Source organism: Lepidochelys olivacea, assembly GCF_965140295.1.
Source record: "Lepidochelys olivacea isolate rLepOli2 genome assembly, chromosome: 18".
In the NCBI taxonomy this organism is placed as follows: Eukaryota; Metazoa; Chordata; order Testudines; family Cheloniidae; genus Lepidochelys; species Lepidochelys olivacea.
The window spans coordinates 23888769-23916000 of NC_140428.1; the positions used below are offsets into that span (position 1 = coordinate 23888769).

Here is a 27232-nt window from a genome sequence, read left to right on the forward strand (position 1 = left end):
AGGGGGAAATGACTGTTGCATTGTTTCCAACATGACCCCTATTGGATCACAATAGGAGGGCAAGATCCATGATATAACCCCAGCACAGACAGTTTTCACCAGTCAAAGAGGAGGAATCATGCACTGACTTACCTTCAGTATCTTATGCTGTGAACTGAGGGCCCCATATCTGTTCATAGAATCTTGCTGTAACAAAATATCATAAACACATTAGAATGCAGAAGATACAGAGGCAGATCAAAACCACACATCAACATCAGTGTGGCTACTTAATCATACCATTAAAAGTACCTGCAAGTCAGCGTCCATGATGTTTGGTCTCCTGTATAAGACTAAGTGTTGTATCCATTTAGCCTAAGAAGGGTCACTTCTCAGTGAGTGCTGCTAGAATGGATTAGTTTAAAATAACTAAACTACTCGTTTAGTCTGGGCAGGAAAGAGTTTTCCTGTCCAATAAGACTTCTTGACATTTAAAAAAAAAAGAAAAAAAGAAATCCGATCACAAATTGGACAAAAACTTGAAAGCTTGAAAATTTTGTTAACCAAAAATCCAAAAACATCCCTTTGGCCGAGTTAAGCAAAATGTTTCTTTTTGATAATTTTGAAACATTTCATTTTGATATTGACTCATTTTTTTAGTGCAAAATTTACTTACATTTCTACGTGAAAAGTTGTTTTGAGACCAAAAAACCCTCAGAACTTTCTGGTTTGACAATACTGAAATGAGAGATTTTAGCAACCTGGAAGCTTTTTTTTTTTTTAAACCAAAAATTTTTCAGCACAGGTGTTTCATCGAACCCACCCGTTTCACAAAAAAATATTGGTTTCAAGGAATTTTTTCCAGTTTAAAGAAAATGAAGGGTCATATTCTGCGCTCACAGTGGTGTAAAACCGGAGTAACTCCACTGACTTCAATGGAGTTACACCAGTGTAAGTAAGATCAGAATCTGGCTCCCGAGCACACGCACTGAGATGCAGACAGGGAAATTAATTTTAATTAAGGGGCAGGATTCTGCTCTCATTCCTCTGGTGTAAATGCAGACTAATTCTTGCTGACTAGTGATTCTCACCCGAGCAAAATGGGCTGGAGGAGCTTTGTAAAGGAGAGAATTCCCTGGGAACTGGGATGAGGGCTCTTGTTAATGAGCTGCAGGGGAGAGACAGACAACACAAACCCTAAGGCCTCGCCTACATGTGAAAGTTACACCAATTTAACTAAAAACCAATCTTTGTGCTGGTTTTACTGCATCAGTTTAAACTCCTGGATATGGGTACAGCTACCAGTTATAAACCACGTATCCAGAGAATGGTTTGCACTGCTTGAAACCAACTCGATTTTAATCAAACCAGTGCAGTTAGTGTGCAGACAAGGCCCAAGACCCAGAAGGCAGGGCCCAGATTCTGTTTTTCCCTGTGAAAACTCAGAGCTTGCAGGGTGCAGGATGTGAACAAGATGCAGAATTGTGGCCTTTTCACAAGCATCTCTGCTCAGATCTGTATTTGGCAGCTTTAAGTAGCCCGGCACAGATCACAGGCAGCACCATGGAATTGCGAACTAAGCACAGTGTATAGTTGTTGCAATCTTCTAACCCACAACTCAAATTACATATTCAATAGGACCCAAAATATTACCACCAAATGAGTTTCAGGGACACAATTGCTATGGAGCTGCATAGCCATCAGTCTCTTCAGCAAGTATATCCACTATGCTAATTCCATTACTGCGTGGTATTTAGCAGTCACAGTGGAACCGATTAAATGTTCCACCTAGTCTGGCGCCCAGTTTCCAGCAGTGACCAATTTCAGATGCTTCGGGGAAGGAGTAACAAGTCCTATAATCTAAAGTGAGTGAGTTACCCTAGGGATGTATTTCTTCCTGACCCCAGCCCTGAAGCATGAGGATCAAGATTCCTTGTCGTTTTCTCCCCAGTAACTGTAGATGCTCTTCACATTCACAGGAGTATCTCACCAGTACACCCCATTAACTTCTTCATTACAAGTGAATATACTATTTAACCATAAAGGTTCCCCTTTGTTTTCTGTGCTGCTGTATTCATGGCACTTGGCAAACTGCAGTGAGGATATAAATGAAGAGGGGCTCTAGCATTTGCACGTCCAGCTGTCAGGGGATTTAACACCACAAAGAGTAGTTATGGGGCTGAAAACCCTGGAATGGGACCAATCTTGCATTATTTCAGCCCCATAAATAGAGACAATAGGAAGCCTGTGAAAATCAGATGCAAACGCTGAGCTATCTGGGCCCCTAGGGACTCGAGTAATAAAGTTCTGCCTGAATTCAGCAACACTGACACTTTCATTGCTGCTGGTCACACACCATCACATGCAGTGAACAACGGCCAACACTTATGCAAAGCTCTCTGTTTTGCAAAGGGTCAGGGGCTATGAATATGATGACAAAGGACTCCCATCTCCATTGAAAGATGCCCTCACCCCACCCCCGAGGGGAAAAAGACACCCCCCTTTTTAGCAGATGGGGGTTGGCAGTAAACCCCCCCCCTCCCCCGAGACGCACTGTTTTGCTCTGGCTCTCTGCACCAGGTAGCTGGTAATTTAATATGCACATTGTTAGTGACAAACACCCACCACCCATTGGGACGGGGCTGCAGGGGGAGAGGTTGTTGCTACTCATGATCTCCCCTGACTCAGTTCTGCTGCCGCGCTCCCACCCACAGACCAGGAGAAACCATTTACCTCCATCGCAGGGACAGTGTCCACAACTTCCCTGCAGTATAGTTCCTCTCTTCTGGGCTGTCCCTATGCTTAGTTTCTCAGGTGAATAGAATTCTGTCCAATACAAAGACAACTGGCCTTTCCTTTGCCAATAGGCAGCTGAGCAGGACTCCATGATCCCAGGGAGGCTAGAAGTCCAGTCACTCAGTTTGCCATTTACAGATCTGGACCAAGAATAGGGACTTGGGCTAGCAACATCCCCAGAGAGAGACAGTTCTTTTCTCCTTCCCAACTGAGTTGAAATAGACCCTTATTCACATAAGACTAATTGTTTGTATAGACAAGTTCACAGCAAGCTGGGGTGTGAATCTACTACACACTAATCTGTCGCGGACTAACTGGCCATATGGACCCTGCTGATGCGTGTTAACAGTTTGGGCTTGTCTACATGGGAACATCCAGGAAGATTAATCTGAATTAACTAAAGATGTGAATTTGAAGTGAATTAGTTAAACCACATTAAATCCCAATATGAATGCTGTTATTGAGAATTAAGGTGGCCTTAATAATTCAGTTTAGTTTAATTCACTTTGGAAATGAATTCAAATAAACTGAATTAAGGCCACTTTAATTCTGAATGAAGTGGTTCACACAGGTGTTAATGAGGTTTAACTAATCCAGTTCAAATGCACACCTTTAATTCATTTGGATTAATTTTTCTGTATGCCCTCATGTAGACAAGCCCAAACTGTTAACGCAAGTCAGCAGGGTCCACATGAACACTTAGTCCACAGCAGGCTAGCGTGGGATGGATTCACACCACAGCTTGCCAGGAACTAAACATTCACATGGACAAGCCCTTAGACCATTAATGATGAAGTGACCCAGGATTCATCCTGATGGGATACCTACTGGCCCAAAACTCTAATGCCAGCATCATCCCCAATGTATGTTGGTGTGCAGCTGTGGAAATACTGAAAGGATCTCCCTCTCTCAAACACACACAGGAACATACTGTACCTACCTTCTCTTTGTTGAGTGCCTCTTGAGCTTCTAATTTATACACCAAAAAATCTAGAAAGGAAAAAAGAAGAGAGTGTTTAATTGGATGGAATTTACAAGGATCTGTTTTATAATTTTCAGAAGGAGAAAAACTCCTAACCAGGCAAAAGGCTGATCCAGCCAGATGGAATGCAGAAGCTTTTAAGAGACTTAAAGAACACCGAGGTCCTGTCCGCTCTGTGCGATCAAAGACAGTGTAGTACTTTCCATTAAACCTATCCGCCCTGCTGTCCTGGCCAAAATTTCCCTTCTTCCCAATACAGTATAGTGTTCTAGATCGCTGCCACTCTGCACCCCAGGAATGGCTGCATTTCAGCAGGTGCAAAGATTGCGCAATTCTTTGGGGTCCTTTGAGACGAAAGATGCTAGCAAGAAATACATTTTAAAGCTACACGGTGGCATTTCTCCCAGCACGGTGGTGGGCTTGAAGGAAAACATCAGTGGCAAGTTGCAGCATACACAGGTGGAGGAGGCAGTGTATTTTACAGCAAACCGATTTATCTGCACACAAATTTCCACAAGGGCTGGCTGGTGAGCACTAGCCACAGTGAGCCAAAGCCGGCTCCAGGAGTCCAAAGAGAACCTTGGGCCATCTCATCCTCTCTCAGACATGATTTACATAGGAAGGCTGGACTGTCAATTCCTTAGGGCAGGAAAAGTCATTGCACTGATCGGGGGCCCTAGGCTCTACCATAAAACAAATCATAACAAAATGATTCAAACAGACTCAACTTAACCCAGTGCAAGAGGCAAAACGTGAAGATAACAGTGTCTATGATTAAGGAAAACACAAGTATAGCTGCATTAGATCCAGAAAGCCCTTTGAAAAGATGGCCTGTCCTTTCCTGAGGCTTCATTGCTTATGCCAAGCAAGGGACCCAATTGCTATCTCTGGCCTCCTCAAACTCCCATGACTGCTCACCTCCCTTCAGGGCCCGCTCCGCTCCGTCACTGCACCTCAATGGGGCCCTACAGCACCAAGCTGCTATTCCAGGCTTGTGTCCCCTTGCCTGCTTCGAGCAATGTCCATCAATCCTGATCTGCAGCATCCCCCACTAGTCCAGTCTGGGGACAACACATAACCACCTCATTGTTGTCCTGCTCTGCAGCATCCCCCGATATCCCAGTGCTTGGGCCTCTAATTAAGCTGCCTGGTTGATGCTTCGATGTAAAGAAGTGTCCAGCAAAGCCAGATGCACACATTTCCACGTGCAACCCAGCTCCAGTAGACAGGCATAAATAGCACTGCATTCAGTTCTGTCTGCACCAGCCAATGGCTCCTGCAAGCCTCATGAAGGTGTATCATTTATTTGCTACACTGCATCCTCTTCTTAGGATGGGAGGTTAGGTGAATTCCCCACCCCACCTCGGTACTAACTAGATCTGATCACAGTATTGTAGATCTGTCACTGGAATTGGGAAAGGGATTCAATTATTCGGTGTCTTCCTGCGTGCTCCTCCCTCTGAATCAAACACACAAATAAGAAGGGCCTTTCCATGAAGAACGTGGCATTGGTGCTCTCATGCATCTCCCAAATTCCCACCACCAGGGTTCCCCTGCATTCTCCAAAGGACTGTCACTGCGGGAAGAGACGCAGCTCCCATAGACAGCCAGGATCTGACAGTGCCAGCCCTCGTTGCTGACGGTACCACGTCACGGGAGCAGGAGTTAACACAGAATAGTTAAACCCCATAACACATTGGTCGGCTTGCAGAGACCAGCACAGGGCCAGGAGCACCCATGCTTTGTTCAATCAGTTCTAAAGCCAGAGATTCCCTCCCTTGCCCAGCTTAGTCATCAGGGCCACAGTGAGATCAGAAGTGAGCTCCTAGGAAGCAACAAACAAAGGGGTGATACCTTTGGGAGCACCAGTGTGCCTCAGATTTCTCCTTGCCACTGCGAGAGCAGCCCCTCCAAGAATCCTTCTCTGTGCTCTTACTCCCAAGAAGGCTGTGTAAATCACTACTGCCAGGAGGCAGAGTGGCCTAGGGGATAAGGCACTGAACTGGGAATCAGGAGACCTGGGTTCTATTTCCTGTGAATGACCTGCTGCGACTAGTCATTTCCTGACGTGGTGCCTCAGTTTCCCTTCACCCACCTTTATTTATTTAGATTGTAAGTTTGTCACGTAGAGTGCAAAGGGGTCCAAATCTTGGTCAGGCAAGAGGCTATGGTATTTGGTTAGGCTAGGTAATGGCTCTATGAAACTTACGCCCCCAACTTCCTTAGAAGCTTCAGAGAAACAGAACTGACGCTAACTGCTGTGTCACTGGGAGACAAGCACATACCACTCTGCACGGATGCGCTGGGGGTGAAGCTTTACATTTTACCCCCCAAAATGCCGAGCAAACTGTAGCCCAATATCGTACAGACTTGCCACCCTCCATTTAAATGGCACAGCAGCACATCAGCTCAGTGCACAAGCTCTTTGGGGCAGGGACCATCTGTTGGATCTATGTCTGTACAGCACCTGGCACGATGGGGTCCTGGTGCAAGGACGGGACTCCCAGGTGCTACCACAACACAAAGAATGGTAATCAAACCCCCCTGGGAAGGGATGGGTACAGGGAATTAATGCATTGGCCTCGCAGATCCTGGTAGAGTAACCGTGCCAACGTCCTTGTGCCCAGTCACCAAACCACTACATGGTTTGCTATATAAGGCTTCCCAAGAGGGGGCTACCCTCCTGCAGAGTAATTGCAGAGCATACAGCTGGTCAGGACATTGGGCCGTGTGTGGTGAAAGCTAACTGAAGACAGTGCTACTCGTCCTTCACTTCACGAGCATCCAATGCTATGTTTGCTTGAAATAAATGGTCTACTGGATCCAGTCATGGAGAAAAGCTCCTCAGCGTTCTTAGAGCCAAAATGCACACAGCCCGGAGCCATTCAGAGTCCATGCACGCTCTGCAGCAATCCCTTTGGCAGTCGCCTCATTTCCTAGAGCAACGCTGACAAACTATGAAAGAAATCTAAATATTAGAAGACAGACATTCAACATTTGAGTCAACTATTTATCCACAGACTCATGACAAACTTGGCTGATACATGTCAACGTTTCCAGAAATGCAGGGAGCTTAGGAATGAGACCAAAAGGGATAGACGTATTTCTCCACATAGCAGCTTTGAAGATACAAACCAAGCTGTTAAATTGCCAGCAACATTCAGGGCTAACGTGATCTGCCATCCAGCATTCAGAGCTATGAGATACAGGCTTTAGCCCGTTCACGTCTTATTTCCTATTCAATTTCGCGGTCTTAAAAATAGACATGTTCATCTCTGGATTTCAAGCTAATGGGAGGTTTTACAATCTGTAGCCAATGTCAAGAACGAAGAGCTGGCAATAATGCTATTATTAATTATTATTATTAAGAAGCACTAGGCAGCTGCACATCTTCAGAGCACCTTGCAAACACTGAACCTGTAATGGCTGTATTGATTTTTGTGAAACTGACCAAGCTAGTTCACCTTGATGTAAAGTTTACGCATTTAAAAAGAAGAGGCACGGTCCAGTGCTGGGTTTAGTTAACAGGTTTGTGGAACTCAGACGTTACGTCACAGGTGTCAATGCAAGAGCCTAGACAGATGGATTGTTTAGACAGGGACTAAATACAGGAGTAGGAGCCATTAACTCCAGAGTTCCAATCCCTGATCTCACACCACCTCCTCCCTTTGTGGCCTCAGGTGAGTCACTAACCATTCTGCCTCAGTTTCCCCATGTGTCAAGCAGGGATAATTCCCACCTACCGCCTCATGAGGATGTTGGGAGGATTCATTAACCTTTGAACAGTGCTATGAAGGTGGAAATTACTCTAGGTGCTGTGCGTTATTCCCTAGCGAGACTATTTGAGTTGCTGCCGACCTCTGCTATGCCTGTGCAAGAGACTCACCTTCTTTAGTCTTCTTGTGTTCCCCTCGCTCTTTCTGCAGGGATCGTTCAAGCCGGGATCTGTGCTCATACACAACTAGGGACGCGAAGAGAAAGGGAAAGCATGACATAAACCAGCCAAACAATTATGCATTCCCCTGCATTTGCTCCCCATAGCCACGGAGTACAAGTGTGTATCCTGAGCGTCCCCTGCAGTGGGACAGAGCATCATGCAGAGAGGGGGAGTGGACTTGAGCCAACAGGTCTTTCCTCCTTCTAACTCCCCCTTCCTATTTCATGACTAGGAGACAACAGGCCCTGACTTTCTGGACAATTAGCCCACGGTGGCTCAGGTGTACCAACAAGGCCCCCGCCCTGCGCTGCACAGCCAACCTTGGCTCCCGTGTAAATTACACTTCAGAACAAAGAAGAAGGGCCAAATGGAGCAAAAACCGGGCTCAATGCTCCATTTAGTGCTGGGACTGCATCACGGTGGAGTTACTAACCCACTGGGGGGCCAAAGCTGGTTATGCATCAGCAGCTCTGTAGGGTTAAACAGCCCATGGCGAACCAGCTCGGTACAGATTGCTGAGTCACATCTCTGGCTAAGGGCAGTTCTTATTGATGGGGCTGCTCAGCACGGCTGCACTCCCGCAGGCAGGGAAGGAGAAAGGATTTATGGAGCCTCTGCTCACAGAGACAGGTGCAAGCACTTTTTCAAGAAGGCACAGAACTGGAAAGATGTTCCTGGGGCACGAGAACAGCCTCTAATTGAGTCTTTGTCCCCTGGTTGTTTCTATTGTTCTTCATGGGAAGGGAGGGATGGAGCAGGAATTCATCCTGAAGCCTGAAAGAGACAATCCCTACAATACAAGATTCTCTCACACACTCCCAAAAGGCCCCAAGATCAGCACTATCCAAGGGCCTGGGAGACTTCTGTGCAGAGGCAGAGGGAGTTGATGTTGCACTAACAACAACGTCCTAGGGGGCTACGGAAGGTTATTACACTTTGCCCTTGAGTAGCCCTGCGAGCCCAGGATTTCAGATCACCTTATGGAGGTGGCTAAGTTTTGCCATCCCCGTTTTACAGAGGGGAAGGCGGAAGCACAAAGAGCGGAAGCAACTGGCGCGAGGCCACAGGGCAAGTCAGTGGGCGAATCAGGGAAGAGAACGACGCTGGTTTCCTTCTCTAACCACCTGGGAGGGCTACGCTTCCATATTTGGGACAGCGAGAGACTCAAACCTGCCCAACCCTCCACTCAAATGCTCACGGCCATTGCCTTAAAAATAAGGGCTTAGCGAGGACAAGTTCACGAGACTTACCCGAACCGCTGAGAAAGCCTTTAAAACACTGAACCCCTGGATGTCAGTGCAGGACATGGGCCATTGTGGAGGATAAAGCTTAAGGGGAAGGCTACAGACAGACAAGTGTAACAACCGCCCTGCGATGCACAGCCAAGCTTGGCTCCCGTGTAAATTACACGCAGGAGCCATTCTGACATGCTGTAGAAACAAAGGAGGCTGGCTGCAGAGTACTGTACATCTCCGGAGATAATTCTGCCAGGAGGGCCTGCGTGCTGGGGAAATGCCAGGAAGACAGAAAATCCTTCCCAAGAGGACTGAGCTTAGAAGCAGTTCGCAGAGGGGGGTCCACAGTCTCCCTCGAGAAAAGCCCAGAGCGAGTGGCAAACCAGACAGACAGCCAGACTAGTCCCTATTTCACCAGGGCTGAGGTTTTGGCATTGGTCGCATTTCACTTCACAATGCAAGTGAGACCTTTGAAATTTGCCGTTAAAACAGAAGAGAGAGAGAGAGAACCCGACCCAGTACACAGTGGCCAATCCCGGGTGAGTGCTATAACCACCAGGGTATGTGGGAGATCCAGGTTCTGCTCCGAATCAGGGAGAGCAGAGACTTGAGCTGAACCACTGGGCTCCTGGCTATTCCGTGTGTCTTTCCCTTCCCCCAAAATTCCACCCTGGACTTGAGAAAATTTCATCAAAATTGATACATTTCCACGGAATGTTTCTATTGTGACGAATTGGCATTTTCCAACACAAATGTTTCATCAAAAGGTTCCTGACCAGCTCTACCGAAAATGACCTCTTCTCCTGGGAGCATCATATCCCCCACTGTGGGCCCCTACAGGAGGTATGGGCTACTGCAGGGGTGGGCAAACTTTTTGGCCTGAGGGCCACATTGGGGAATAGAAATTGCATGGTGGCCCTGAATGCTCACAAAATTGGGGTTGGGGAGGGGGTGCGGGCTCTGGGGTGAGGCTGGGGATGAGAGGTTTGGAGTGTAGGAGGGTGCTCCATGCTGGGATTGAGGGGTTTGGGGAGCAGGAGGGGGATCAGGGCTGGGGCAGGGGGTTGGGGCATGGGGAGAGGCTCAGGGGTGCAGGCTCCAAGTGGCACTTACCTCAAGCGGCTCCCGGAAGCAGTGGCATGTCCCTTCTCCGGCTCCTATGCGTGGAGCGGCCCCTGATCCTTAGAGCGGGGCCATGCGGCTGCTTCCAGGAGCCACATGGTGCAGCCCCTGACCCAGCACCTCGTCTGGAGCACCGGAGTGGGGCAAGCCCCAGACCTCGCTCCCCAGCGGGAGCTCACAGACTGGCTTAAAACAGCTCAGGCCATAGTTTGCCCACCCCTGGGCTACTGGCTAGGCAACACTTTCCCTTTCTCAAAGCTCTTCTCCTATAGGCTGAGAGCACCGAGCCTCCCCCACGGCTGATCCCGTGCTGCTGCTTCTTTGCTGCATGGAGAATTGGGGACTTGGAAATGGCTGTCGCACTGGGGAGGCCAGAGTGGAACAAACCTAATGCTACTTTGAGAAGCACATCTAGATTCTGAGGAGCCAGATCCCTAGCCAGTGTAGATCAATGTTGCTCCATTGAAGTCAAAAGAGCTACACTGATTTACGCCAGCTGAGGATTTGGCCCTAAAAAAAAAAATCAAGCTGGTATGGCTTTGATTCAAATGCACCACAAACAACCGTTATACGCACCCCATTGCTCACCCCTTCCAGTGAGGAGAATCAGGAGTCTCCCTCTAATATTGAGAAGCTCGCAGCGGTTTTTTATTGGGGTTAGAAAGGGATTCCTTCTCCTTTAAAGCAGGATTATATTTAAAGGAGCTATACAATCCTTCTATTCTTCTGATGGGACCCGTAACCAAGTCCCACTCTGTAATAAGTTACCAAGGCCACTCTTCAGTTCACAGAATGCTTCAGTTCACACCTTACACACACACACCCCCCTTCTGCCCCTGTCAACCCGAACCATCCCAAGGAGCTTTTCAAGCTAGACAGGGATCATGCCACCCAGCACTGAAACGCAGCCAGCAATTCAGCAAACCATGTAACCCTCCCCAGACACACAGAGCGTGGCAATCCGAACGGGCGTCAAGTGGAACAATATGTGCGTCAAGCATGGTTAGGGTCAGAAAAGGGGGACTATACAAAGTAATAGCATTCACTGATTTGATTTACTCAAGTCAATTTCACTCACTCACTGCTACTCCAAACCAATTTCAGTTGTTTTTCTGGAAGAGTCAAAGGGAAGGAGTACGGAGGACACAACAGTAAGAGCCGGGACTCCGGGATACTAGTCCCAGCTCTGTCACAGTCCTGCTGTCTGAGCCAAGCCAGTCTCTTAACCCAACTCCGCCTTACTTTGCCGTAAAGCGCTTCCCTGCCTCCCAGACCCAGTGCCTGCAGAAGTCTCTCTTTATACCTGGCTGATGCTGTGCAGACACATTTATAGGGTCTCTTGTTCAGCTGATATGAGGCAAAACACGGTGGACGAATTTTAACATACCAGAGAACAAGCACTAGGGTGCCGTGTCACAACATGGAGGACCCATTCTCCCAGAGTTCACTACTTCATTGGTGCAACTCATCCTCACTTAGACCTGGCTCTAAGACACTGTAGAAGCAACAGCAGCAGATTTGGGTGGCGCATAGGTATGTATTTTAAATCCACACAGAATGCAAATGTTGTTCTTAGTGCTAGAGACACTTTGGGTCGGACAGGATTGTCCACGTATTTGAGGAAGAAAGAAAAAAAATTTAAAAAAAAATATCAGACAGTGATTTTTAAAAGGAGGTTCCACGGATCACCAGCTAGCATGTAAGCCCAGGGCTCACCATAGGGCTGGTGCATGCAGTTACCTGAGAAGCTCAACTGTATTTCTCTGCAAGAAGCTTCCAGCAAAAAACCACAAGGCTGCTGTTTATGAATCCCATCCCCTGTACCGCTGAATGGGAAGGGACCACATTCCAGCCCATTGTTTACCAGCCCACAAGGGGATATAAAAGGCGATGGAACTTTTTAAAAAACCACCACAGCTTGACAGGTTCTTTTAAGCTGCTCCAATCCTGGGAGTAAACATCCCCAGAATTTAGGCTCTGTTCCAGCATGTTGTGCTGGCTCCAAGACCCAGCCATTCTGAGCTGCTCCACCCTAACCTAGCAACTTGAATTGTCTTTATCTTCCAAGAACTTGCAGGTTGTGTGCGCCAGATAAAGGGACGGCTGAATTACCCCCTTGCTTGGGGCCATTAGCCTTTTTTATTTTTATTTTTTAGAAGACCAGTGAGCAAAATATCCAGTAGGTTTTTGCACTTAGGCTAGTGAACTTTCCATGGCAGTCTTACCAGACGATCAGGCATTTTGGGGCTATTCCATTTATAAAATATACTGGACCAGGTAAGGTTGCATTAACAGTGCTCTTTTGTGATCACAAACCCAGACCTAAAGTTTATTGGTGTTGAAGGCATTCGTATACCTCCAGCCAGTGTGGCCTGGCAGGCCATCAGATACGAGGCCTTTGTAAAATCATGTCATTGTCACAACCATCTTGCTGCTGCTTCACTCTTTGCACATTTCTGGTCTGAATGAATATTTCATCTCCATTGGATGAAGTGAGCTGTAGCTCACAAAAGTTTATGCTCAGATAAATTGGTTAGTCTGTAAGGTGCCACAAGGACTCCTTTTCTTGTTGCGAATACAGACTAACACGGCTGCTCCTCTGAAACCTGAATCTTAACACTTGTTCTACGGTAGCATGTAGAGGTTCCACCTACTATCAGGGCCACTTGCAGTTTCTACTGGATACAGGCATCTTCACTTCCTGTCCTAGACTGTTGCGTAGTGCTGCCGTGCACCATTTGAACAATTGCTTTGTTCTACCCCAGAGACGAATGTGTGTCTAAGAATCACTTAGCTCACTAAGGGGCACATCCTTGGCTGGTATAACTTTTAATAACCCTTCTGATTTAGCTATGACATTTACACCAACTCAGTGTCTATCTCCATTTGTTTAAACTTGTGAAGGATCCTTCAGAATGACAGCCAATCAATGAATTATGGAAAACGCTTCGAGAATTCAAGAAAGAAAGATAATCTTCCTATAGAATTTGCAGACGGATTTATCAAATTCTGAAGCAGAAGGAGAATTTTCCATTTAATTCTGTTAGATGGTTTAAGAAGTTCTCTACAATGGATATTAACTCCATAGAAGAGGCATTTGAGGATGTGGAGAAGATTTCTCCGCACTGAGCCCTTTCAGTTCTACGTCACGCTTGAGGGTGACCCATTGGCCAAGCGAGGTTTCAAAGTCAGAGATTTGCCTCCGGGGAACCAATGAGCTGGTGCCAGTAATAAAACAAGAGCCAGAGTGTACCAGAGGGAGCAGCCCGCTGTACAAGCAAGGCCCCACCCTGCCAGTGAGTTTGCAGAAAGGCTGCTGGCAGCTCTGTCCCTGGGTACCCTGGAGAGCATTCCCGCTTTCAGGGATGGTGAAATGTGCACTATGGTATTAGAGGATTAGTTGCTCTGTTTGACAGACACTCCAGGACAGCCATGGCTTTCTGAAGGATGCTATGTATGGAGTATATACGTCACATGCTATTTGTCAGCCAGTCAATGGTACAGAGCCCCCGAGACCCTGAAGCACCCTTTGTGCACATGGACTGTGGTGACAAAGAGCCCTTCACAATCATAATCACAGTCACTGTTGCATCCCTTCTAAGCAAAATATCTCTGCACTCTAGGGTTGCCACCTGTCCAGTTTTTAGCTTCTGTGTCTGGGTGCCATTTTGGGTTGCCAGGTGCTCGGTTTTCGAAAAGGGGACCTGGCAACCCTAAATAGCACCCAAACCAAAAGTCCAGTTACCGTGGGGCAGTGCTAGGTCATTAACCCATGGCAGCCCCTGCTCAGCCGGGGCCACCTCCTACGTGAAGGCAGGCTCCTTGAGACGACCCAGCGAGTGATGGGGGTAGAGCCTTCTGGGAAGAGGCGGGGCAGGGTGGGGCCTCAGGGGTTCGGTTACCAGCAATTAGAAAGGTGTCCCTAGCCTCTGTTTGCCAGAAGCTGGGAATGGGCGACAGGGGATGGATCACTTGATAATTGCCCTGTTCTGTTCATTCCCTCTGGGGCACCTGGCATTAGCCACTGTCGGAAGACAGGATACTGGGCTAGATGGACCTTTGGTCTGACCCAGTGTGGCCGTTCTTATGTGCCAACCCTACTGCACTCTGACCTCACATAATCGCGTCAGAACATGGCAGGTGCTGGAGGTTATCCACAGAGGGTCATGTAATTCTGCCACTAGTGAAAAAGAAAAACAATCCCCTTCCCTCCAATAAATTGGCCATAGAGGTATCTACTATGATTCCTCATAAAATATAGCTCTGAGGACATCACTGGACAGCATTTCAACAGAGGAATCCGTTCCTCAAAGGGAGTGAAGGTCTCACTTCAAAGCAGGTGAAGCAAAGAGGTTGAATTAACATGCAGCTCCAGTTATCCTAAATCCAACAGGTATCATCCCCAAAAGGAGAAGCAGTGGGATAAGAAGAGAGCTGGGCCTTTTGCAAGGGCTTTTTGGTTGAGGAGCTGGCTCAAAAGCCGAAAGGGAGGTTTTGTAATATGGACGTGAAATCCCATATAGTGGGTTTTGCAAGTGTTCTGGGGTCCTTCAAACAGGTGTTTGGAGACCCCAAATGTTCATAAACAAAAACAAATGACTGCAGTTGTGTCTGTGACGAGTGGGCAAATGGTTTCTATTTCTTCCCATCCTCATCTCCATCGTATTGTCTCCCCATCATGGAATGAAACATGGGACTAGATGACTCACTAGTGGGACAGAGCCCTCCCCCTGCTCTCCCCTAAGTCACAGCATCCAGTCTGGGCCAGGTGAATAGCGATCAAATTAAAGGGAGCAGGTTTTGCGCACAAATAGCCTGGAGTTGCCAGTTCTGGAGGGGGTCAACCACACGTTATGTCCTCGGGCAAACACTGAGGAAGTTTGTTAACGTACAGTCACTCCGTACAGCTGGGCTGCAGTAACATGCCGAAGTGCTAAGAGATTTCTTTGTAAAGTGACGGCGGAAAAGGGAGCTGGATGAGACTTGGGAGCAGGAGCAGCCCAACTGAGGCGCAGAAAGGATCAATCGGCTCCCTCCCACTGCCACTCACCCCTCACTGCCCCGGGAAACAGACAGCACAGCACCCGGTAGCTTGTGACCATCCAAGCCCAAGCCACGGCTCCTCGAAGGAAAAGCCGCCCAAACAGAGCAGCAGTCGCAGTGTTCAGGTGGTCCAAGTCATCAGTTTAACCTAGTAAAAGAGACTTCGATCTCTACCTGCATTTAGCTGGAAAGAGTTTCAGCTCCTAAGAACATCTGTCTAGTGAGTGATTTCATGTCGGCAACGAAGTCTTTAAAGGCTCTGTCGATCCTCCCCCAACCCGCCTTATATCGATGAATAAGATCAAACGCTCGTGGCAATTAGGTTTGATGGAACATTAAAGGGCAGGATGGGAAACCAAAAGCGCAGTCTTAAAAACTCCGTTAGCAATAACGGCAAGTTCATAACAGCAAAGGGCAAATCCTAGGTGGGCGTCTCAGCAGCACTCAGCACCGGCCCAATTCTGCTCCCGCTGGAGCGAACAGGACTTTTGCACGGCAACGGGAGCAAAGGTAGGCCAATGCTGAACATTTCTGAGAACCCTCGAGGAATGGCCAAGGGAGAGAGACTGGAGGGGAAATCGAGGGTGTGACAGTAGACCCCTGGCCGGAGACATGCTCGGAACTAGAGCTAGTGGGAAAAGGATCGCCAAAACCTGATTTCGACAGAAAAGGCTGTTTTCATCACAGTCTGCTCTAAACCATTTTAAAATAGGGTTGACTTGGACAACAATTCTTGTGGGGGAAAAACACTCCTAGAAAGGAAGGTACAGCATGACAAAAGAGGGTGAGAGAGCCATGCAAGTGTGCCCAGAGGCAGAAGGAACCGGGTGGCGGGAAGTATTTCCTGTCCAGAAGACAAGCCATGCTGCTCAATCAATCTTCTATGGGCCCACTGTATCCCCAGTGGGATTGTCTTAAAAATGAGGCTCAAGAGTGCGGACTTGAGCCTTGCATTGCACAAGCTTCTACTGACCGACAGCAGCACCGACTGCTGCTCCAATCCTCAGTCCCCTCCCACTGAAGAGGACAGGCCGCACCATCGGGGTTTTGGGCATGACCAGGGAAACCAAGTTTATTTGAACTTTTGGCCCAAGATAGGATTTGAACTGAGGATTCCAGTGGAAACAGGCCAGCGCACAGACACTGCATTTGATTGGATATCCAGGGCTTACTTCAGGGCTATGAGAATTTGCAACCCTACCAGATCTCTAAGGCTAAGCAAGGCCAGGCCAATAATTGGATTGGGAGGACGCTACGGAAATCCTGGGTGCAGCACAAAGTGGGTGTCGGTGAATTGACAGGACGAACTCTGCGTGGGCACCAAACCGGCATGGCGTTGGGGGAGCACTGCACATTTAGAGGTAAAATGTTCCAGCCAGGTGTGATCAGTAAAGACTTTTCACAACAGGTGGGGGCTAGCTTTTGCGGTCTGAGTGATTCCAATTTGACCTTCTACCTTAAAAAAAAAGCAAGCAGCCACCCTCTGTACTTTTAATTGAGACTATTCCCAACTGATCATGCAGCTATTGCATTCAACACCACAGGCGGCTGCATTTAAGTAGCAGGGGAAAAGATCCCTAGATGCATTATTATTTCTACAGAGACCCCAATTTGTAAAATGCTTTGGAACATTCAAGGTGCGACGAGTTGCTATGTATGCACAATAAGCAAATCACTGTTGCATTAAAAGTGCCCAGATTTTGGGTACAAACTAGTTCTCTTTCCAGGTTCTTATACGTTGCCCTGTGCTGTAGCATCAGCAAACAAGCTGCTTGGGCTGGAGGTTTGCAAAGGGGATGCTCCTCAGTGGTTTGAGCATTGGCCTGCTAAACCCAAGGTTGTGAGTTCAATCCTTGAGGGGGCCATTTACAGATCTGGGGCAAAAACTGGGGACTGGTCCTGCTTTGAGCAGGGGGTTGGACTAGATGACCTCCTGAGGTCCCTTCCAACTCTGATATTCTATGATTCTATCATGACGGAGGCCTGCTTTGGTGCCTGAGCTAGGAAGCCTGGGAGTTTGTTTTTCTTTGGCCAGCCAAATCACATGCTTCCTCTCTGTAGCAAGTCTGAAACAGCTCCCACCTGAGTCCACTGCAAGACTCAAGCTGCCCAGTGCCTCCCAGGTCAGCTGCTCTGAAACTGTGTCAGCCACACGCAGGAGACAGCCAGACGAATGCTTCCTCCCACCCACCCCCTCCCCGACCCACTAATTGGTCCTAAAGCAGACACAACCCACTGAGGATAAATGGGCCAGCCAGCTTGCTCTCCCATTACATGCACAAAAGAACATCTATGCTGTGCACTGCGGTAACCCGGAGGGAAAGCGAAGGATTGTTTTGTGTATCAGCCACATGACAGATAAAGTGCCAGAGAAACCTCCTGATGGATGATGATTTTAATCCAGTTTGAAATCTGAAAGCTCCCCAAGAGCTCTCCCTGGTTTGCTGATACCTCCTGCTTCCAGAAAGGAGACTTGTCCAGGCTGGGGCATGGTGCTGGGCTGTGACTGGGTGGCAGAGGGGATAAAACAGCTGCTTCCAAAGAAAATCCTTTCACAGCTGGGTCCTTTTGCACACACACGACCATCCCTCACTGAAACCTTGCAACACATTACACGGGCCGCAGCCAAAATCCCCAGATGTCTATAATCAATCTTGAAAGGCTGTCACATCATCATCTGCTTGATCACTCGGCAGCAGGCAAAAACAATTACTGCCCTCCCCCGCCTCCTCCAAAAGCCTCCCATACACACGGCATGCTCGGTGCCAGGATCCCATGGATGCAGGACGCGTGGCAGCAGGGACTCCGAATCAGAGGAAATGCTAGGAATGCTTTGACGGTGTCTAAAATATTATTGTGCAGCCACCCAATTGCGCTAAGCTTCAAACTAGGGTTACGTACACGTCTGTGTATGCTATTTTATACACCCACAGGGGAGTGTACATACGCACACACACGGCTCTATTATACGGACATGAGCTTAACCTACAATTCGGAAGTCCTGAAATCAAGACTGGAGGCCTTTCTAAAAGATGTGCTCGAGCACAACCAGGAGTTAGGGACTCGAAGCAGAAATCACTGAGTGAAATTCGCTGATCTTCATTAGACCAGACATCAGACCAGATGATCACATGGTCCCTTCTATTAACCTGGCCCTTTTGTAGCACCTACAGTGTAATGCATACAGATTCGCAACATCCTCAAGGGGGAGGTAAGTCACGTCTCAGTTCTGTCTACACAACAGCAGCACGGCTACAGCGCTGCAGCTGGGCCCCCGTAACCCCTGTAGCGACAGAAGGAGGTTTTTTTAAATCGAGGTAGGTAATCCTGCTCTCCGAGAGGCAGCACCTAGGTCAACTGAAGAATCCCTCCATTCCCCTAGCCAGATCTCCATGGGGGGTGGGGGTGGGGGGTCAACCTAACTACAGTGCTCAGGACAACATTTAACACTTAATCTCTCTGTACCTCAATTCCCCTGCTATGTAATAGGAATAATAATTCTCTCTTTGGCCATCTGGTCTATTTAGACTGTAAGCTCTTTAGGGCAGGGACTGTCTCTTATTCCGTGCATTACAATGCCCAGCACAATAGGGACCTGGTCTCGGCTGGTGCATCGAGATTCTACTAAAAATAAAGGCATTGTCCATTCTGCCAGGATGCTGTCAGGTCTATTGTGGCCTAGAATCTAAGCCAACTCTGAGAACAAGGGAAATGCTTGGTTCTTTTTTAAATCGTTCCCCTGCAGGTTTTATAACCCGTGAACTAGGCTTCCAAGGGAGGCTGTGGAATCCCCGTCATTGGAGATTTTCAAGAACAGGTTGGACAAACCCCTGTCAGGGATGGTCTAGGTTTATTTGGTCCTGCCTCAGTGCAGGGGAGCTGGAGTTGATGACTTCTCAAGGTCCCTTCCAGCCTGACATTTCTATGATTCTTTATCTGGTGTTTTTTTTTTTAAAGCCCCAGCTCCTGGATTCAGATGATTAGGTGAGAATCTCAGCTCATTTTTAAAGTTCCTAGCTCTCATGGTTACAGGGAAAAACTTGAAAGCATGACCAGAGTGCAACCTCAAGGTTCAGAAACCCAAAGACAAAGAAAAACAGCATAAAACTTGTCATGATTGTCAAGCCAATCCTGTAGTTTTTTGGGCCCGGCTCCTGATGTTTGAACACTTGGGATTGTCAGTACTGGGATCAGGAGGGGTTAAAGTTCTCAGTCACAGCTGCTTGATTGTCAGTTTGGTTCCTGAAAAAACTGTACATTTGAAGGGGAAGGGGGAGGAGAGAGAGTGATCCTTTCAGGTTTCAGAGTAACAGCCGTGTTAGTCTGTATTCGCAAAAAGAAAAGGAGTACTTGTGGCACCTTAGAGACTAACCAATTTATTTGAGCATGAGCTTTCGTGAGCTACAGCTCACTTCATCGGATGCATGCCGTGGAAACTGCAGCAGACTTTATTTATACACAGAGAATATGAAAAAATACCTCCTCCCACCCCACTGTCCTGCTGGTAATAGCTTATCTAAAGTGATCATCAGGTGGGCCATTTCCAGCACAAATCCAGGTTTTCTCACCCTCCACCCCCCCACACAAATTCACTCTCCTGCTGGTGATAGCCCATCCAAAGTGACAACTCTTTACACAATGTGCATGATAATAAAGTTGGGCCATTTCCTGCACAAATCCAGGTTCTCTCACCCCCTCACCCCCCTCCCAAAAACCACACACACAAACTCACTATCCTGCTGGTAATAGCTCATCCAAAGTGACCATTCTCCCTACAATGTGCATAATTAAGGTGGGCCATTTCCAGCACAAATCCAGGTTTTCTCACATCCCCTTTCAGTTTTCAACAGGCTCTTCATAAAACTCAGGCCAGGAACTGCTGTTTAACTTTCCATCCTGAGGACCTGAAATCATCCTTCAACGCAGGCCCCCCTCTGTTGGAGTGGCTCAGCCAGCCGGAACACGAGCACAGCACTCGCAAGTCTTCAATGACAACTATATTTTTAGAAGCACTTATCCAGCCATTTGCTCAGCGAGAGGTCACCCTGGGGGTTTTCCCTGCCCTGCTCGCTCCAAGCCAAAGTCAGCACACAGACACATATGAAGGAGCTTCAGTCAATGACACTCTGTCATCTGAAGGTCAGCCACCTTCCAGAGGCCCTCTCTGCACTAGCCTTCTTTGTAAGTTTCTCATTTGCCACAAGGAGCTCCCAGTCTAAATTAAGCCGGGACACAGCCAGGGATGGTGGTAACTCTCTGGTGGCGTGGGAGATTGGACATGGTGTTCCAGCAGTAAGAAGGTGTGGCTGCTTTGGCTAGCAACGAAGATGCCTGGAAGACTGGCAAGAAATGGCACTGTTGGTTTTTAGGATCCCTTTGATTCACACTTTCACACTGAAGTTCATTACATTTGCATGAGCAGCCATGCGGGAGGAGGAAATTTCCCCTCTGGGTACTTTGCATGAGGGCATTTCAGTCAACGGCACTAGTTTCCAAGAACACTGATAGTTTCAAGACATAAGCAAGGGATCATCAAGATGCATTAACCCGAGAGGTCAATATTGGACACAGTCATTACAAACTCCTGCCACATGGGCTTGTTTATATGTAGGGCTTCTGTTTTTGGGGGTTATTCATTTCATCTTTGGGAGATTATTTTTTAGCAATTCTTGAGTTTTATGTAGATGTCCAGAATCGGGGGTTTTCGAGGCTCTCTTTGTATAGTCATGTAATATTATATACTTTGCCCATTACAGTAGTATATACTGTAATGAGTAATCTCTCGTAATGATCCCTAGTACGCTTTAACATACTACTCTTTCAAACAGCACTACATTAAAGCGCACTAGAGTACCTCTAGTGCACACCAGCAAGGTCTACATGGACCAATTAATGCACATGTTTGTGCGCTTTAAAAATCACACCCCCGAAATCCATATTACTGCTCCATGTAAACAACCCCTTAGATACAAGTAAGTATTTCTACTGTTTATTGGATAAACACATTTTTAAATCAAGGGTATTTTATTAGTGTTTAACTGGTTAAAACCTAGAATCAGAAGCCCTCTTTATGTGTCACTTCAAAACCACCTCCTAACAGTGGGAACAGCTGCCAAGCCCAGACAAGACCAAACGCCCCCGACTCTGGTTAAATAACACGGTGCTGTTAAGAACTGCAGCAGAAAGAAGTGCATGGTGCACCATGCAAGGGAAGTTTCATGTCAAAAGAGATACTTGCATGTGTTCTGCAATACACAAGTGTTCACTCAGCCACATCCTTTGTGCAGCATAGGTCTGCTCTGACAGCCCCATAAAGGTATGAGGTGCTACTATCTCCATGATGCAAATGGGGAAACTGAGGCATGGAGCAGCTATATGTAATGACAAACTTGAACCGAAACCCAGATCCGAAAATCCTAATCCGCACTTCACAAATTAGGGCCATCTCTAGGCAATGACAAGCTCCAGATCACACAGGAACTCTGTGGCAGAGCCAAACACAACCCCCTATCTCCTGACTCCCGGGGCCAGGTACATTAAAAGCGAGGTAAGCCTTCCCTGCAGCCAATGAGAAGGACAAAACGTTGCCTTCCATACCACCTTTCACACAAAGCTATCAGAACCTTGTAAACTTGGATTAAGTTTTGCACAAACCGGGAAGTAAGTCCTGTACTGAAGGATCACTTCACCCATCTCTGAGGTGGAATACAGCAGCTGTTTAACAGAGCAGAGCAGTTTTACATAGCAGCCTAGGGCAGGAAGTGAAGAACTCTGTAGCCAGTTGAAATTACAGCAGGGTATTTAAGGAGGTCGGAGTGTAATTAACAGAGCTGGAGTTTAGCCAGAATTGCAGGGCTAAAGCAGTGTCACATGCTGCCAAGCAAACTAAAATACAAAGCCCTGAGCTTCTGAAAAGAATGGACTTGAACAAAAATTAAATGAGAGCTAATTTTCCTAATCATTTCCTGCCATTACACACATTCCCCTGAGCAGGAGGATTTGCTTAGAAATACTAACATACGTGAACTGTGTTGATGGGGACACGTCTGAGCTCCCTCACACCTTCCTGACTCTGCTGTTAACCTTGGTGTATCTTTTCCTATGACAAGTTGTTTCATGTCCTCAGCTACCTGGTGACACAAATCGCTTTGTCCTTAATAAAAATCTACAATTTCAGACTTCAAATGTTATGGGATGGCCTGGTTAAGGCCATATCCTACTGACCTCTACTGGAAGGAATCAGGAATTCAGCTGTGTGTCCTATGCCCTACAGCATGAACAGCTAATGGAGATTCTATGTTAAAGTTTGGGATAAGAAGCCAGTGGCTTTGGAGCAGAAGCACCAGGGCTCTCACACAGCTTTGGCAGAAAAGTTCCAAGGGCAGCATAGCGAATTTCCAAGGTAGCCCTGGATTTGTTACAATAATCAGGCGTGGCTCTTGCTTTGCTAGGATGAGCAAGTGAGTGCAGCAATTGCGACGGCAGGATTCTGAACAGATCTCTCAGAACTGCAAACTACAGGCAGTTTCACAGCACGCAAAGTCCCACACCAACTTCAGTGTAGTACTTTGCCCTGTGCTCCTTTCCCTCCCTCCCCCCATGCTAAGCACCCAGGTAGCTTCTCTCTCTGCTGCGCTCTCCTCTACAGAGATCAATTGAGTCCCCCTGCCAGATTGCTTCAGTCACGTCACAACCTACTGCCGCCATCTCTGGCGTAGCAAACCCCCACCTCTCAAAACACCAAACTGCAGCTGCTTTCAAGAAATCACACATAGAAGGGGGGGTGTGGGGGGGCGGGGGCAGCAGATTACAACCCAGAATGAGAGCCAGCATTACCATGCAGCTCCTTCTAATCACAAGTGGTGGCAAAGGCAACAAAGCACATGACGGATGCCCAGTGGCGGGGGTAGGAGTATTAAAGTCTTCTTGTCACCCATGTTTGATGGTGGCTCTTTAAGAGATGGAGAATTCTTCCAGCCCAGAAGTCTGTTTAATGCGTGAGTGTATGTGCCAGGCCGCGGGGCAGAGGTCAGGGAGAACCGGATGGGGCTGTAAGTACATCCTTTCCATCCCCCAGTTCCAATGCACTGATAGCACCATTTGCTAATAAAATACCTGAAATAAGGTCACACCTGTCTCAGTCTCTACAGTCAATACGGCCATTGGCCAAGAGCATCTAAAACCTTCTAACACCCACACACAACCCTCTTCCCTGACCCTGTGAGGAAAGAGTAGAGGCAAAAGGGAGGCATTTTTAAAGCCACTTGCCACAAAATTTCAGGGATCTGCATTAGTCTGGGGTGGGGGAAATGTGGAGCCTCAGCGGGAATGAGATCTTAGGCAGGGCACACCAGGCTGCAACCTGACAGAACTTAGGAAGCCCACACACTTAGGAAGCCCACCTCGCTTCCTTTCACATGTCTGATACAAGCAGCAAGAGTTCAGAGCCCGCCCATTTTATTCCAAAGCGATTTCAGCAGCTGCTTGGCTCCTGTTTGACAGCAGAGCAAGGGAAGATACATTTGCTGTGCCAACAAGAGGACATAACCTGGGCCACGTGTCATTGGCTCCAGGGCAGCCCTGCAAGGAGAACAGGCTCACTTCCTCCCCTCCCTTTCCTTTCCCCTGGCAATAATTTGTGGCCTGTCGCTCCACTTGAAAACTTTATTTACAGGAGAGCCAGAAGCGTTGGCCACTTGCTATGCTAGCTGTGAAGGGAACAGGAAGTACCTGAGAGATGGGAAGAACTATGTAGAGTGCTGGGTGAACATTACCTGCTTCAGCCTCCTGTGAAACACTGTCTCCATTTTACCCAGAGAGACGAGGGAAACTGAGGCATAGAGTGGGTAAAGCGACATGCTCGAAGTCTTAGAGCAAGACAGCTGCAGAGCTGGGTACAGCCCCCAGGAGCCCTGCACCCACTCCCCGGCTTTAAGCACCAGACCAGAGATGCTGGTGGAGGTATGGGAAGACAGCATGAGATATACAGCAAGATGTGCAAACTACCAATGTACCTGAAGGTACCTATGAACAGTGCTGACAGCTTTGCAGCTGCCAGCCTGTTCTGCCTCTCTTGCCAACAAAATTTGAATCAAACTTTCATCTTTCTTAAAATAACTGGACAAAATGTTCCCAAAATATGAAGGGTTTCCATGGCAATGCCTGTATTTGCTAGCCGTAAGGTGGAAAGCGACCAGGCGACTTGCTACCCGTTCACGCATCCAAACAAAAACTTTCTCTGAGTGGAATAACATTATGAACCTGACTTCCGTATCTTCCTCTGTACTGCTCCCAGAACCAGGTCCCAGAGATCGGTGGTCTCAACTTATTCTTTTAACATCCACCCCACCCCGATGGTGAGCATCAGCAGAAATAGCGTGGACTGAATATCTAAACCGCTGATCCTTCTATCTGGACCCAGCAGTCTCTGATCAGAGGTCCGTGTGGGAGGCCTCTGGTGGGGCGGTGCCAGAGGCATCACCTGTTGCTGCCTTAATGCCACAAGTGATTAGCAGGAAAAACGGAAGCGAACTGTAAGTAGTGAACACATACACAGCACGCCACAGATTTACATTTTGCTACACCCCTGTGAGGCAGGTGAAAAGTCACTCTACCCATTTTACAGATGGGAACACAGAGTCCCCATTGCAAGAAGAGCACGTGCTGAGTTGAATGCCAAGTTCTGCACAGCACATGCACACTGGCACCTGCGGGCATGCAATGCAGCACGCACACACTTTGGAGGATTTGACCCAGAAAAGAAAATGCCTTGAGCAGGATTATGCTGAAGCAATGGCAGGGATAGAACCAGTAGACCTTCTTAGCAATGCAGGCTACCATCCATAAGATATAATTTTATATCTGATGGAGGTCATAATTGTTCTGAGCCTGAGGAACAATCTTGTCTTTACATGCCGGAAACTAGTTATTATTTATTACTAGAAATATGTTTAAGTGATTCTCTTGTCCTTGAGATACCAGAATCAGAGTGGCGTGTAGCCATATGAAATGTGTTCTGTGGGCCTTCATTCCATAGCTGAGTCCACCCTACAGATGCAGAGCTCTTGGCTCCAGAGAATTGGACTCCAAGGAATAAATCCCTTTACTTAAATCTAACAAAGATACAAACAGGCTCAGGACCTTGGGATAATGCTGGTGTTAATACTGGGAGCTCTAGTTTTAGCAAAGAGACAAGAAGTCTAGAATGCACAGTCCAGAAAAAGAAGAGAGTTCAGAACAAGAACATGTATCTTCCATCCTGCCCTTCTGGGAAATCTCTCCAAGAGCTAAAATTAAATATTCCCAAGTTTGGAGATTTTGTCTGAAGGGAATGGGGGGGGGGGCGATTTTTTAAAAAAAGTTTACTGCTATACTGCCAGTATAAGTGGGTGGTCCTTCTGGAAAAATTAGAGAGAGAGATACAGCCCCACAAAAGCGGTTTCCCATTGGATTCCAGGAATGAGCCCTGCATAGTCAATTCCCCCTCAGCATGCCTCATTGCTGTGGCATTATATTGGCATCCATCCACAACAAAACAGAGAGGCAGGAGCACTACAAGACCTGCAGATCAATTTTCTCACTGAATTGAGGGGGTTTCTCTGCTCAAAACAGCTGTACCGGATGTTATGATCACTTAAAAAAACCTTCCCTCCCACAATTTGGTATCCTGGCACCTAACTTCCCTCACCCAGAGGAGCTGGGTCTGATTCTGCCGAGCGAAATAAGCGTTAATTGATATAATTAAAAACTAAAGTCACATAAACGCTTGTGCTAATGAGCCAAAGGAAACGACCAGGGCATAAACCCGGGAAGATCAGAAGTAACGGAACTCAACAATAAAACCCAGGCACAGGGGACCCCTGGCGCTCTCCGCAGCGAGAGACGGAGACGCGTAGCAAGCCTATTGCCAGGCAGGGAGGTTAAAGAAGGAGCCGCACGGGAAGCGGGGGAGAGGGGGCTCAAGAGGGGCGCGGGTCACTCACCTTGGAGCTGGGCGGACAGGGCTTCCTGCTGCTGCCTGTATTTCAGAGCCAGGGCTTCGGCGCCCTTCGCCTTCTGCTGCAAGTGGCCGTACATGAAAACCCCGGAGCCCAAACACGCCACCGCCACCAGGCAGAAGCCCGTTTGCAGGAGCCCCTTTTGCCTCCGCGAGCACATGCCGGTGCCCATGACCAGCCCGGAGCCGAGCGGCCCCGCCGCTGCGCCGCCTCCCTGCTCCCCCTAGAGCAGCCGCCGGGCGCCGCGGCGCCAGGCTCCCCGCCAGCGGCACATCCCCGAAGTTCTCCCCTTCCCCAGCCCCTTGCTGGGCGAGGCTGCTTCTCTCCCGCCCGCCCCGAGAGCGGGGCGCAAGGGCCCGACGCCTCAGCGCCCGCAGGCGAGGGGGGCCGACACGCCGCCAAAGTGCCCGGGGAGGCGCCCGCGCGAGCCTGGTCCCGGGGAAGGGGCCGGCGGCGGCGGCTGCGGGCGGCTGGAGCGAGGGGCGGGAAGCAGCCGCGGGGAAGGGGGCCGTGGGAAAGTTTTGCTTCCCATGTGCTGCAAAAAAAAAAAAAGAAAAAAAAATAGGAAGAATCCGAACTCGGCGCGATGGAGGCGTCTTGGCCCTGCGGCCCCCCCTCCTCCCTTTCCTGCGGGAGTCTCCCGACTTTCCGGCCCTTGCCTCCTCGCCCCCCCCGGCCTCAAACTTGCAACAATTTCAAAGAGGAAGCCACAGCCCCCGGCCGGGGGCTCCGGGGGGGGACGGGGGACTGACAGGAAAATTGACCAATGCACCCGAGCGGCTGCCGCAGAGAGTCCGCCCTCTTAGGAGGCGCTGGAGGACCCGCGGGGGGGGTGGGGGGCGTGATTTGGGGAGGAGCTGAGCTGGGCCGGGGGAGCAAAGCGTGGGGCGGCGGGACCCAGGAAGGATCGAAGAGGTGGGGCCGGGGGGGGGGAGGCTGCAGCAGCAGCAGCAGCATAGGGGGGCTTGGGGCTGTTTTGAGGAGGAAGAGGTTGGATGGATGTAAGCGTGCAGGGGGTATTGCCGGGAAGGGGGAGCAGGCAGGGCCGTAGCGTGGGGATGGGGTATTGCCGGGAAGGGGGAGCAGGCAGGGCTGTAGCGTGGGGATGGGGTGTTGCTGGGAAGGGGGCAGGCAGGGCTGT

At 48.5% G+C, this 27232-nt stretch overlaps 1 protein-coding gene across 1 annotated transcript in view; it reads right to left on the minus strand.

Annotated features, from left to right (window-relative positions):
- LOC311532820 (uncharacterized protein) overlaps positions 1-26739 on the minus strand; it is a 73765-nt gene extending 47026 nt beyond the window's left edge. The window contains exons 1-4 of the mRNA XM_084651669.1: positions 26077-26739; positions 7644-7718; positions 3716-3765; positions 133-186 (exon numbers count right to left, since the gene is read on the minus strand). Of these exons, the coding sequence (XP_084507795.1) occupies positions 133-186; positions 3716-3765; positions 7644-7718; positions 26077-26263 (366 nt within the window). The 5' untranslated portion in view covers positions 26264-26739. The remainder of the gene's footprint in view (positions 1-132; positions 187-3715; positions 3766-7643; positions 7719-26076) is intronic.
- Between the last annotated feature and the right edge of the window lie 493 nt (positions 26740-27232).